General features: G+C 31.1%; 1 protein-coding gene across 1 annotated transcript; it reads left to right on the forward strand.

Moving 5' to 3' along the window:
- Positions 1-8,788: 8,788 nt before the first annotated feature.
- Positions 8,789-11,327, forward strand: LOC120080190 (ammonium transporter 1 member 2-like). The gene is made up of 2 exons (XM_039034761.2): positions 8,789-9,282; positions 10,082-11,327. Exons 1-2 carry the CDS (start codon positions 8,844-8,846, stop codon positions 11,176-11,178), a joined length of 1,536 nt encoding a protein of 511 aa, XP_038890689.1. The 5' UTR covers positions 8,789-8,843; the 3' UTR covers positions 11,179-11,327.
- The last annotated feature ends 3,474 nt before the right edge of the window (positions 11,328-14,801 follow it).

Raw genomic sequence — 14,801 nt, forward strand, 5'->3', positions numbered from 1 at the left:
CATTGAGAGATAAATAAATACAAAGAAAGATCAGTGGCTAAGGATTATTCACAACAACAAGAAGTGGATTATTCTGAAGTTTATGCACCAGTTTTAAGAATGAATACAGTCCGTATGATATTATTTTTAGCAACACAAAAAAGATGGAAGATTTTTCAACTTGATGTAAAGTCTGCTTTTCTTCATGGAAAATTAAATGAAGATGTCTATGTAGATCAACTAATGGGTTATGTGCAGAGAGGAAATGAGCATAAAGTATATAAGCTAAAAAAGGCATTATACGGCCTAAAACAAGATCCTAAAGATAATATATGTCAAATTTAGGGAGAATGAGATTTTTTCTGGGCATTGAAGTATTGCATAACAGAGATGGTATATATATATTTATGAAAGAAAATATGCCCAAAATGTTTTTAAAATATTTGGAATGGAAAATAGCAATGTTGTGTGCAGTCCCATTGTACCATGTTCTAAGTTACATAACAATGAGGGAGGAGATCTAGTTGATCAAACATATTTTAAGCAAATAGTTGGAAGTCTCATGTATCTAACGACCACTAGGCAAGACATGATGTTCATTGTCAGCATAATCAACCGTTTTATGTCGAAGCCTACAGAATTACATTTACGAGCAACTAAAAGAGCAATTCGGTACTTGAAAGGGACCATTAATTTTGGGATATTTTATGCACATGGTAAAGGTGAAGAACTTCTTGCTTTCACTGATTCTAATTATGCTGGAGACATCAAAGATGGATATGTATTCTTAATGAACTTAGGCATTGTCTCATGGTCTTCTAAAACACAACCGTTGGTAACTTTATCAACCATTGAGATTGAATGTGTAGTTGCAGCAGCATGTGCCTACCAAGCTATGTGGATGAAGAGAATTTTGGAAAAACTAGGACTTAAGCAAGATGGAGGCATAACAATTATGCGTGATAACAACTCTGCAATTAAACTCTCTAAAACTCTAATCATGCATGAGAGAAGCAAACATATAGATATACAATTTTATTTTCTTCGAGATTTAGTTAAAGATTATGTGATCAAATTGGAATTTTGCGGGACTAAAGACCAAGTTGCTGATGTGATGACTAAGCCCCTGAAATTAGAAGTTATTTTAGAAACTTCAAAATTTGTTGGGAATACGTGAAATACCAGATGAACTCCATACTTGACAGTGTCTAGTTCAAGGGAGGGAGTATTAAGTTATTTTGTTATTAAGTTGTTTTTATTTTGATAGAATAAAATCTCTTTGGATTAGCAACTTAGTTATTTAGATTTCTTTTTCTATTTTGCACCACTTCTTTTGGTGGATTAGTATTTTTCTGTTAGTTTGATTCATTTGTATTGGCCATATTAAAACTTATTTTACTCTTCAATAAAACGCAGAACTTTCGTCCAATTTGTTTAAAATTCTACCTTTGTATTATCCACAAAGACTATACTCAAGTATTAATCTTTTCAATATTTTAGGTATTTTTATTTTTATTTCTATGGTTATCATGAACGTGGATAAAATTATGTGTGTCCATTGCATTGCACGTGTTTCAATTTAAGTGATCAAAACTGTCTTCAAAGATCCGGTATTGAAAAGCAGATAGTGGACAGATCTGTCCAAATAAATTTCAACGGTTCAAAATGTTCCGACTCAACTGTCCACAAATATGCTCAATTTGTGATGATTGAGATTACAATTTACAAGTTACTAAATAATATCATGTTTTTTTTTAAAAAAAAAATCAATTTATGCTGATTAATAACCAACAATGAAGGGGAAAAAAATAAAAATTTATTCATGGAATTTGTAAGGTCAATCAATATTTCTCTTTTTAAGCTTTCAATTTCATAAAATAAAATTTTGAAAAATTAAAAGTTTGAGATAAAAATTAACTGAATTCCCAAAGAATTGTTCTTCAAATAACAATATTACTTTTTTTTTTTTTATGTTCAACAAAAAATATAATGATTTCATCAAATAATAAACTTAGAAATTTAATTAGTTTAGTTTTGTTTGATTTGATTGTTGAACTAATGTTGAACCGTTAGAAAATATAAGAAATATTGAAAACTCGAAATAAATCAGTCATCCTGTAGAATTGAATTGCTCAAATATGTAAATTGGCGAAAGTTGATAATGTTATTAGTCAATATACATACGAGGATGGTAATTGATTGTGCATATTATTTAGCCAGATAAGAGACATGTGTGACACATGTGAAATCAGAAAGAAAAAATATATTAATTTTTTTCTAATTTTAATCATATCATGCAACTTTTTTAAAAATTATAAAATAGTTGGAAGAGACATAAATAGCTTGAATATAGAGGAAATGAAAGCGGCATAACATATTTCATTTATGACAAATCAAATTTTTTCTTTCATAGAAAGAACCTATGAAACACAGATATGGATACATATACGATAGAATACGATATAATATAGTGATATGCCAATTTCTAAAAAACTAGGATACTGATATCTTGAAGATACGTTTTCTTTTTCTTAAAAAAATCTAGAATATAGATAAAATTTAGCACACAAGTTAATGAAAATATCACAAAATACAATACAAACACTGAAATACAATACAAAAAGCAACACCTAAGATGTTGAAGTACAATCGTCAATAAAATGTAATAGAAAAGTGATCATATTGATCCAAGAAGAAGATTAGAGGGAGAAGTATGGAGATAAACAAAGAACTTATTCGTTGAATTGTTGAAAATATCCAAGTGGGTTATATATTGATAGATTTTGTGGGGACTCAAATGTGAATGAAAATAGATGATTCTGGGGTTTGTTCTTTTATTTTTTTTTTCTTTTAGTTTTGAACTCAAATAATGAGCTTTTTAAATAGGCTGTCTAGTTTTAGATTGGAAAAGATTAGATGAGTTACTTTGTTTTTTTTCTTTTAAAAAAAGTAAGCGTGAAAATAGATATATCAAATCGTATGTCATATATGGATCTAAGAATTATTTGGGAGTATCGATATCTGATATGTATCTGATATGGATTCTTGGCTTCAAATGAAGTACTTCATAAGAAAAAACTAAAATTGATATACAATATAAATCTAAGAATCACAATTATATTATTGATATTAAAAAAAAAAAAAAAAAAAAAAAAAAAGAGGCCATAAAAAATTACGAGTGAGTCATGAAAAATCTATTCGGTAACAACTAAATCCTTTTTTATATATATACATATTTAAAAAACAATGACAATAATTATGTATATATTTATCTCCAATTTTCTTCTTTTTTATTACTCTTTTACTTTGAAAGTTTGGTCTCTTTGGGTTGTTTTCCTCTTTATCTTTCTCTAAAGATTTGGTTGTTTTCCTCTAAGCTTGAATGGTATAAATCATTTTTGAGGAAATTAAACACACACATTTTTTCTTTCTCTCTTTCATACGATGCAATATAATGCACCAATTCAATATACATAACCACCTAAACCACCACGTACTTGATAAGTTGCATCTGAAAACAGTCATTGAAATTAAAATTTAGATAAAATATCATTTTATACTCCTATACTTTAGGGATTGCATCAATATAAATGGTGAACTAATAATTGCATAAATTTGAATGAACTTTTGTAAAAACCGTCATTTGAAGAAGTCTACATAGAGTATCAATTAAACCTTTTAACTATGATAAATGAATCAATTCAGACTCTTAACTAGAATTTTTCAGAATTGTGAATACTTTTATTCTCATATTCCATTTATAAAAACTGTCATTTGAAGAAGTCTACATATAGTATCAATGCATATCAATGATTATCAAAAATAATTGTAATTGATTGACTTATACAAATTTAAGAGCTTAATTGACTCAAACTATAAGTTTTACACGATAACTGGTCAAACGTACAAAAGTTAGAGAGGTGTAGATTCATATCATTATAAAAGTTTATGGTTTAAATTAATATAATTAATATTTCATGATTTTAATTGATATAAGTCTAAAATTTAACGATGTAAATTTATATTTACCCTCAGTTTTAAATATTTTAAAGCAAACATAACTTTATTGCAAGTCAAAAGAAGTCAGCCGCTCCCATTCTCTCCATGCCTAATGATAAAACAATTGGGTCAAATTCTATATTCTTCTTCTGATAAAGTTTTTTCCCTAAAATTTTTGTTATTTATTTATTTATATTTTTTTGTACTATTAGAGAATGAAAAATTTTACCTCTTGGTTTCCAATACACTAATATACTAATTTAGATATGCTGGATTTAACATATATAAATTTTGTTAACTTCATAGCTATATAAAACTCTACATACATTCATATTATCACATATCAACAAATTTAACAGTATTTTTTATTTCCAATTTTGTTTTATGCTATTCCAATACATACACATTTTAGGGAAAAAAAAAGAAAAAGAAAAATATTACACAATTTTAATTAGACCTTTTAAATCCATGTTTCATAAACTTACACTTATTAAAACTATTTTCTTGAATAATTTTGACTTAATGCATATTTCCAAATGATTTTGAAATTGTTAAAATCACGTGTCACATTCAAAATTATTAAAAAAAACACAATATTGATCACTAAAAATTAATTTTACTATTTAATTCTATACTTTTAAATGTTACTTTTATTTCATATTAACATTTTCTAAATATAAACCTACAAAATGTATACAAGCTAGGTTACACTACCCTAAAATCTCTATAACCTCTTTTTTCTTCTTTCCTTTTCCTTTTTTAAAGTACAAAATCTATATAACCTATTCATTTATCCGATTTAAAACAATACATGTTATACAAATCTTATATTTTCAAACCTCATTTAATGTGACTAATAGTTCTATATCGTTAAATTGAATGTCTAAACATAAAAGTTACAAAATATTTCAAATCTCAAGATTAAGAAATACGTACATTGTAGCACATAATTTAAAAATAGAAAAAAGAATAGGAGATTTTCAAAAATAGAAAAATATGAAAAATTATTTACAAAAAGTAACAAAATTTAATAATGACTTCTATCAGTTTCTATCACTGATAGACATTGATAGACATTTATCAACTATTATCAATGATAGATTTCTATCAATTTCTATTACGATTAAACGTTGATAAAAGTCTATCAGTATCTATCATTGTTTTTTTTACTATTTCTATAAATAATTTGACTTTTTTTTTTTTTTTCGCATCTGAAAATTTCCCAAAAACGAATCCCAATATCCCACTTGTGATTTTAAGCCATTCTAAGGATTCTTTCCACTTGGTTATTATTTTTTCAGATTATTTTCTCCCTACCTTCCATCCCAATAATTGAACATATGTGTTGTATGCATCCCTAACATAAACTCTCCTTTTTAGGACCACAAAAAATGCTAATTTAAATTTTCATTTAAAAAAATGATTTTAGTAGACAAATATAGATGATGAATTTTATATATAATCCTTATTTAATTATAAAAATACTTAGTGCATCTCAAGCTACACCTATTTTTATATATATATCCCACAAAATTTTCCAATCATAATTTGTCATGTGGTAGACTCTTCTTACTTTTTTCTTCAAACATTTTATTATTATTTATATGTATGGTGAGAATGAAATACATAAAGATAACGAGATGCACCCAAGTATTGCTCTTTAATTAGTTTACAATGTGAATCATACTGTGTGATATTATAAAATATATAGATTTAGTTAATATTTAGGAAAAATAAACTTTTATGACCACGAACTTATTAACTAGTATAAATTTTGATCATAAACTTTCATTTTCATCAAATTTGATCTTAAATTTAAATAAGTGATGCAATGGTTAGTTCAATATTTTTTCTAATTTGCCGCACTAATTTTGAAAGAAACATTGTAAAGATTTTCATAAACTCATGAGTTCAATACAATAAAATTGCAAAAAATAAGTTTGACAAACACATAAATTAATCAATAAAAAAACATGGTTAGAATTCATATGTTTTTTAGTGAAAAAAAAATAGTTTTAACTCCAATATCAAATTTTCTTAGAACTATTTTTTTTTACCAATTTAATATTGTACCTATATTTTATAATCCATTGAGCGTCAAAGAGAATTTTTTTAAACTATATTTGGAGTGATAACTTATTAAAAAGGTTAGAACTGTGATACTTTTAAAAGTTTAAGGTTAAAATTGTAACGCGTATCTAAATATAATAGATAATTTGATGAAATTAAAAATTTAAGGTTAAATGGGATACAACGCCAAGTTTAGAGGCTTCAGAAACTGATTTATTTTTCCTAATGTTTATGTTCTAAATTATATATGACTATTTGACAAATCAAATGTAAAATAATTATTTGTTTAATTTTCTATTATGTCTGAATTCTACATTTTAGCCCATAAATTTTATAATTATTCTACTTCAGCCTTCAAAATTTCCAAACTAATTTCATATTTAAACCATAACACAGGTACAAAATTAGGCTATAATATCGTTGGTCGCCTATCAAAGGATATGTTATTAAAGGTATGATGTTGGATGGATAAATGACCACCATCGAAGGACATGCTATTAAAGGTGTTCAATATCAATTTTTGTTAATGTGATTAAGTAGGGTCGAGAGTTGTGATGTTAAGGCATGGACGGGTCAAGTAGGTGGCGCGGATTGAAAGAGAAAGGGTAAAGAGTAGATATAAGCTTGAAAAATGGGCCTAAAATGGATCAAGAGTAGATTTGTCAATGGGCGAGGTCGAGAGTATTATCCATTGTTAATTCAAGACCTAAAGTGTTGTGCTGCGAAAATTACTATCTTGAAATCAATTTCGACACATCTTCGATGCGAATCGTTTATGCTCGTTGCTCCCAAAGTTAGCATAACACCCACCTTGAAGGTGCATTTAGTAGAGGAAGGCTTAGAATCAAGAGAGAGCTCAAAATCGGTGAGAAAAAGCAAATGATGATTGGAGATTAGAGTTTTGTGACACTGGAATAGGTTGGATGTAGTTTTGAAGAAGAAGAAAAACGTTTAGATTTGGAAGAAATTAATTTTTCAGATATGATATTATTGCACACTAAAAATTTTGTATCTAAATTAAGTCCATAACGTTTTAAAAATTAAAAAGAAAAAGTATCTTTTTGACAAGATTACCTGAACTCGCACAGGCAACCACATGCATATTGGGGAAAAAGCCTTAACTATCACTATAACTATTTTTACGAGTCCTTTTAGAGAGCTCTCATATTTTACTTCCAACTCTTAATCTTTCGAACAAGGAATTCTCTCCCAAGCATAAACTTGCCATGGGCTGTGAGCCTTGGTAGTTGTGGGTCATTCCCAACGGAGCGTGGGGTCGAGAATGATAGCGAGAAGACCGAAAGTAGGAGTTTACCTACAATGGTGGTGGCAGAACGAAAGTGGGTGAAAGGGTGAAAAGAAAAACTTGAGATAAAAAAAAAAAAGAACTAAAATTTTCAAGCGTGCATCTAAGGAGATGAAAATGGGGATTTACCTACAATGTTGTTTTAAACAACCATTGTAGTCTCATTAAATGTACCTATAATGTTGTTTTTAAACCAACATTATAGGTCCAATATATATATTTTTTGTGCGTTTTCTTCTCCATCTGACATTGTACATGCAAACCCTTTTATCCTCAACGATATTTAAAGGTCTAATTAATTCTAGTATTTTTTATAGTCATACTATTTTAATCTGAACTTCAAATCGTTTTATGTTATAGGAATTTATATTAGACAAGTGCTTGAAGCCACATAGGTAGTTAGTCAAATGTATTAGTTTCTTAAACAATTTTGAGTTTTTGTCAATGATAAATGAAAACCTATTGAAATTTCAGAGATGAAGGAGAAACTTTTTCAAATAAAGTATAAGAACAATTTGATTATAAACTATTTCCAAAAAGACCGTGTTTCACTATTTTAACAAAATTAAAATTTGAGAGATAAATTGAAACTTTTCAATTAAAGTACAAGAACTAGATTTTCAACACAAGTTTGGAAAAAAAAAAATAACAACTTTTTGAAATGTAGGACAAAATAGATGGAACTTTAAAATCTGGAAATTTAATTAATTTATTATCACTCTTTTTGGGTAGATTTGGTCAGTGATTATGAAATCTCTCTAATCGTACGTTAATGTAATACAGTGAACTAATCATATGTTAATGTATTACAATAGAAGAATAAAAGTGAAATCGAGAATAGCTCAAAAAGAAAATTAATGTGTACTACCTCTTTTGAAGTAGGACCACTTTTATCTACCCGTAATGAAAATTGGTGTAATCGCAGTGAGATTTGTAATAAACCACAATTGTAACGTAATTGGATTATTTTTCATCACTTTTACTGTAGCAATAATTATAAGAGTAATGGTGATAGTAAATGTAACAGATTCATAATTCTCATATTGTAATAGTAACAATAACAATAGTAACCGTATAATAGTAATGCCATCTGCTAGTGGGTCCATATAAGTCTGAAATGCAATTAGATTGACCATCCTCTACTTTTTATTAGATTGCATCATTCGATTACAGACTTGGAAGTAGAACCCACATTTTACTATGATTACGGAACACAAGTAAAGAACAAAAAGTAATTAAATGGACCCACTTTTTACATAACCATTGATTTATTATGTTATCTTTGAGATAAACGTGGCCCAAATTCTCTATCTCACATATTATAAAAACAAAAAATAAAAAAAATAAACATAAAAAATATTTTTTTGAAAAAAAAAAGAAATTGAAAGTCCTTCCATGTGAGAAAGATTGACATTCCTCTATAAAGCTCAACCAAACATTCTCTCCCCTTCACACACACATTTCCAATTTTCTAAAGCTACCTCTCACCATGGCCACTCTTTCTTGCCGACCTTCCGATTTGGCGCCACTCCTCGGCTCCACAGCCACCACAAATTCCACCGCCATAGCCGAGTTCCTATGCTCAAGATTCACCACCATAGCCACAACTTTCAACTCCACCACCTACGCCGTCGACAACACCTACCTCCTCTTCTCCGCCTACCTCGTCTTCGCCATGCAGCTCGGCTTCGCCATGCTTTGCGCTGGCTCGGTCCGTGCCAAAAACACCATGAACATCATGCTCACCAACGTCCTCGATGCCGCCGCCGGTGGCCTCTCATACTACCTCTTTGGCTTTGCCTTTGCCTTTGGTGCCCCCTCCAACTCCTTCATCGGCCGCCACTTTTTTGACCTCTCCGATATCCCCAACCCCTCCACTGATTATAGCTTCTTTCTCTATCAATGGGCCTTTGCTATTGCTGCTGCAGGTATATATTAATTATATCTAAATTTCTTCTATTCTTCATACTTACAAACTTCCCTTTATCAATATTAATATTCGACCTAAAATTAAATGGTACTACAACATTTTAATTCAAAACACACTGCTAAATCATCGATGAATTCAATTTTTTTTATTGCTTACTCTGAAGTAATTTTTATTTGTATTTTTAAACCTTCAAAACTTGTGTGGCTGTAAATAGATTGAATAATTTTTGTTTTATTTTATGTTCATGACATCCCAATTTTGTTGGAGAAAAAAAATTTAGACCACCCATTTGGTAAGTGTTTAGTTTTTGTTTTTAGTTTTGAAAATTAAGCCTATTACTTCTCAATTTCTTATAATAATTTGCAGAACAGTACTTGAATTCTTAACCAAATTCCAAAACAAAAACAAGTTTTCAAAAGCTATTTTTTTCCTATTTTCAAATTTTAAGACATATGTGGTGTCTATAAGCTTAATAATTTTCAACAACAAAAAAGCAAAAACCAAATAGTTACGGAATGAGATTTTAAAAATTTAGGTAAAAGTAGTTAGATTTTTTTTTAAAAAAAATACATTTAAGATCCATCTAATTTGGAGGTGGACTTAGTTATATACATTTCAATGAAGCAAAATAAAGAATCTCCTTCTTTGCAGTTAAACTCAAAAGTTTTTTTCAATCTCAAGGGAGAGAGTGTGTGTGAATAAGTATTGAGCTCCGACAAAAAGTGAAAAGCTTAAATGAACGTACTTTTATAAATGGATTGTAACAAATAGTATTGTTTCATTCATATTCTTAACAGGCATAACCAGTGGCTCCATAGCTGAGCGAACTCAATTCGTCGCCTACCTCATCTACTCCACTATTCTAACCGGCTTTATCTACCCTATAGTCTCTCACTGGTTCTGGTCTGCTGACGGTTGGGCCAGCCCAACCCGACCCAGTAACCTCCTATTCAACTCAGGTGCAATCGACTTCGCCGGGTCAGGTGTGGTCCACATGGTTGGTGGCATAGCTGGTCTCTGGGGAGCTTTAATCGAAGGCCCACGAATCGGTCGGTTTGACCGATCGGGTCGATCCGTCGCCCTACGTGGTCATAGTGCATCACTCGTAGTCCTTGGCTCCTTCCTCCTTTGGTTTGGCTGGTACGGATTTAACCCCGGCTCATTCCTAACAATCTCCAAATCCTACAATGACGGTCGTCCTTACTACGGACAATGGAGTGCCATAGGTCGAACTGGAGTCACCACAACACTAGCTGGATGCACAGCTGCCTTAACAACCCTCTTTGCAAAGCGCTTATTAGTTGGGCACTGGAATGTAATTGATGTGTGCAACGGTCTCTTAGGCGGGTTTGCCGCCATCACATCCGGTTGCGCCGTTGTGGAGCCATGGGCCGCAGTGATATGTGGATTCGTAGCATCGTGGGTGTTAATTGGGTTAAACAAGCTAGCCGAGAGGGTTAGCTATGACGACCCATTAGAGGCAGCACAATTGCACGGTGGGTGTGGGGCGTGGGGTTTGATATTCACTGGACTATTTGCGACAAAGAAATATGTGGGGGAAGTATATCAAGCTGGGCGACCGTACGGATTGTTGATGGGTGGCGGACGGAAGCTACTGGCAGCACAGGTGGTGGAGATAGTTGCGATTGTCGGGTGGGTGTCTGTGACAATGGGGGGCTTGTTTTATGGGCTAAACAAAGCGAAACTATTGAGAATATCAAGGGAAGATGAAATGGCAGGGATGGATTTAACGAGACATGGGGGGTTTGCTTATGTATATAATGACGAGGAAGATCTATCAGAGAAGCCGTCTGGCTTCATGATGAGAAGGATTGAGCCTACGGATGCTAGTTCTCCTGAGGAGCATACTTCTTCTGGGATGGGGGCTGTTTGATAAAGATTTCAAATCTAGAGTTAATGTGTTTGTCGTAGTTTAGTTGAAACCTCAAGTGTTAACTATTTGTCTCATACTTGTTAGTTGATGTAGAAGTATTCAAAAGAACAATATTAGATTATAAATATACGTTTTGATTCCTTTCTGAAGTTAAATGAAGAGTAGGGGAGCTTAAACCTTCAACATAATCGAGAGCTAAGTAATGAAGCATTTCAGAATGAATTAAAACAATAAAACAATGGTGAAACACATATCTAAATCTACACGATGTACTAATTTGTAGCGAGAGGTAACCATGAACATGATTGAATTTTGTCTTGCGCTTTGAAAGTAATAAGAACAAAACTAAGGTGTTAGATATAAAGGAAAACACTAAGGGGCGGTTTGAGGCGTTGAGTTGAGATAAAATGTCTAGAGTTCATATGTATGTGGAGTTTATATATCTATGGAGTTCATATGTTTGTGTTTGAGGTAAGAGTTATTTGGTATAAGTTCATATGTCTGTGTTTGGGGTACCAGTTCATATGTCTAGGATATCTGGTGGAGTATTTTTAATTGTAAGGTCATGTTTGGTAACCATTTTGTTTTTTGTTTTTATTTTTGAAAAATAAGTTTATAGACATTACTTCCATCTCCAAATTTTTTCCTTTGCTATCTACTTTTTACCAATGATTTTATAAAACAAGCAAAATTTTGAAAAAAAAAATAGCTTTTAAAAAATTGTTTTTGTTTTTGAATTTTGACTAACAATTCAACCACTGTACTTATAAAATATTGCAAATTATTATAAGAAATGGGGAGGAAATAAGGTTAATTTTCAAAAACCAAAAATAAAAAATGAAATGGTTACCAAACGAGACTTAAATAATCTACTTTTATGATTACTTTTTGTTTTGAAACTTTTTCATTCAATAATTTTACCCATTTTTTGTTTGAATAAAGTATGGATTGCAATTTTTTTTCTTTTAATTTTTAAAGCTTTAATTTCTTTCTTTCTTTTTTCAGTAATGAATAGAAATTAACCCACTACATTTTTTTCAGAAATATGGTTAAATAAAATGAGAAAGTAAAGAGAAATCAAAACTTTTGATTCCTAATTTTTCCCCATGAATTTCATCATCGTCTTCTTCCTTTTCATCTTCTTCCTATTGTTTGTTTGTATTTTTACTTTGTCATGATTTTTTTATTGAATTTTCCTCCATCATCTTAGTAGCCAATGGAATGCCAACACATTTCTTCTACAATTTTACTTTCAGTTCCTCCAAATTTGGAGGATCATCAAAGAACAAATCTCCAAATTTGGAGTTTGTTCATCTGAGGTGGTTGTCGAAACACGGAGTTGGTTGTTGGAGTTGCTCGCTCTATGGTGGTCGTCGAAATTGATCATCAAAGGTGATTTTCATCTGAGTTTGTAGTCAGAGGTAGTTATCGGAGCTTACGAAGGCGGTTGTCGAAGGTGGTTGCCAAAGCCTGAAATTGATTGTCGGAGTTGGTCGAGTGAAGGTGGTCGTCAGAGTTGGGTCACCGAAATTGTCATCGGAGGTGGTTGTCGAAGCCTAGAATTGGTAGTTAGAGTTAGTCGCATGAAGGTGACGGTCGGAGTCAGTTGCTGGAGTTTTCATCGAAGGTGGTTGTGACAACAATAGTTGTCGACAGTGGTCGATGGGTAGAGCAATTGAAAATATTAGAATAAGGGAGAGTTGGGGCGAGTTGGTGAAATATACCAACTCATCTCTACCAACATTTAAAGTTGGTGAGCGAAACATTGAGTTGACATATTATACCAACTCAACTCAACTCAACTCATATAGGTGAGCCAAATATCCCCTAAGGGAAATAAATGATTTAAAAAGATAATGAGAGAAAAGTGAGATTCAAATCGTTTCAATCTTCAGGGAGAAATTGCGTCCACCTTTGCTCCCTTAATTAGTTTGCTCAACTAGACCCAAACACGATCTAGCATGCAACCTAGCTATGTTTGTTTGTTTTTCTTTTTTTTTCAAGTGAAAGAGGTTAAGTTCTATGCAATCAAATTGTGCTTACAGTCTACCCTATTGACACTCACAACATGAATCGAATTCAATACCTATTCAACTCTATTTGAGATACCTTTATGAGACTAACAAATTAAACAAATATTTTGGTGGCTAATTTAAAAGCTAGATAAATGAACATGCAATTATAGTGACTCACTATAGGTGTTACCCTATTTCTAAGAGTCGAACAAAATCCTCTGTCTAAGCCTTTTCCCTATATTGATGTTATGACAATTGTATATTATCTAATTTTTTTCAATATTAGACTCAACATCCAACTAATTTAAAAATAAGCAAGAAAATCAATAAAAGAAAATGAGCACTTAAGTGTTGAACAAAGTAAAGGGATACAAGTGGAACTTTTATTTCTTCCTTAGGCTACCCACATATTTGAATCCCAAGAAAAAGGCTTAGTTCATAATAGAAAGTAAGAACTCATATTAATATGAACTAATTTTCCAAAATAAATGATGCTAAAAAAGTAAGTAAAGAACATAAACTAAAACTGTTAAGAACAAGAAAAATACAAATAAGATGAAAAAATAGGTAAAATCTCTTTCAAGATTAACAAATTAAACTCTCTTACACTTGTTCGTTTGAAACAAGCATCTGAAGAAGGATATGCAAATTGTGCATAGGATTGAAGTAATAGTTTTCCAAGGATCTCGAGCAAACCATGCGAAAAGTATAGGAAAATTTTTGAAGTTTCTCCGAGGATGTGAGACATGATAATTTAGGGAAGAGTATGTCACCTTTTATAGGCCTCCAAAAGATAAGGTTTTCTCCAAATTAGCCTCGGAATCAATTCTTATTAGTCTTCGTAAAGATATTGGAGATTTGATTTGATCTGATCTGATTTTGGTAAAAATTTTGCAAATCCCAAGATTTCTACACATATTTTCATAAAGTCAGGTTGCAGTAGCAACTTGGGCGCAATGTTGACACTTCTTTGTTGATTCTGCGTTCTGTCATCTAATGGGTTGCAATCACAATTTGACTAATCCAGATAATCTCATTGTTTAAGTGTTGTTAACAGATATATGTCGATAAATATCATTGGCAAGCTATTAATGGCTAATGAGGATGTTAAAAGGACCATGTCCTATGGACTGCAGAATTCAAAACAATTGTCTAAACAAGAAGTAACTCTCATTGGGCATAGGTCTTTGTCTGGTCTGTATTCACCATTTTTGACAACGCAGTGAGTATATGGTTCTAATTGATGCGTTTAAGGAAGCAATTTATTTGAGTGACTTAGTTGCTGAGTTTGGTATAAGTTTGGAAACAATTTGGTTATTCATTGTGATAATCAAAGTGGAGTTTTTTCTTTGTCAAAGAATAAAACCTATCATGAGAGAACCAAATAATTGATGTTAGGTTTCATTTTTTCAGAGACGTCATTGTTGAAGGAAATATCAAAATTGAGAAGATTGCCTCTATAAATGCAGCATGTGCATTGACTAATTCTCTACGTATTCAAAAACTTGAGAGCTATTTGAAGCCTCTCAAGATTGGTACTATGTTTGTTATTGATTGAAAATGTTATCTTTCTTTTTATTAATATGTTTTTCTTTTCTTAGTATTTAT

The sequence above is a fragment of the Benincasa hispida genome, chromosome 6 (assembly GCF_027475165.1).
Source record: "Benincasa hispida cultivar pf3 chromosome 6, pf3_genome.v1.1, whole genome shotgun sequence".
In the NCBI taxonomy this organism is placed as follows: domain Eukaryota; kingdom Viridiplantae; phylum Streptophyta; class Magnoliopsida; order Cucurbitales; family Cucurbitaceae; genus Benincasa; species Benincasa hispida.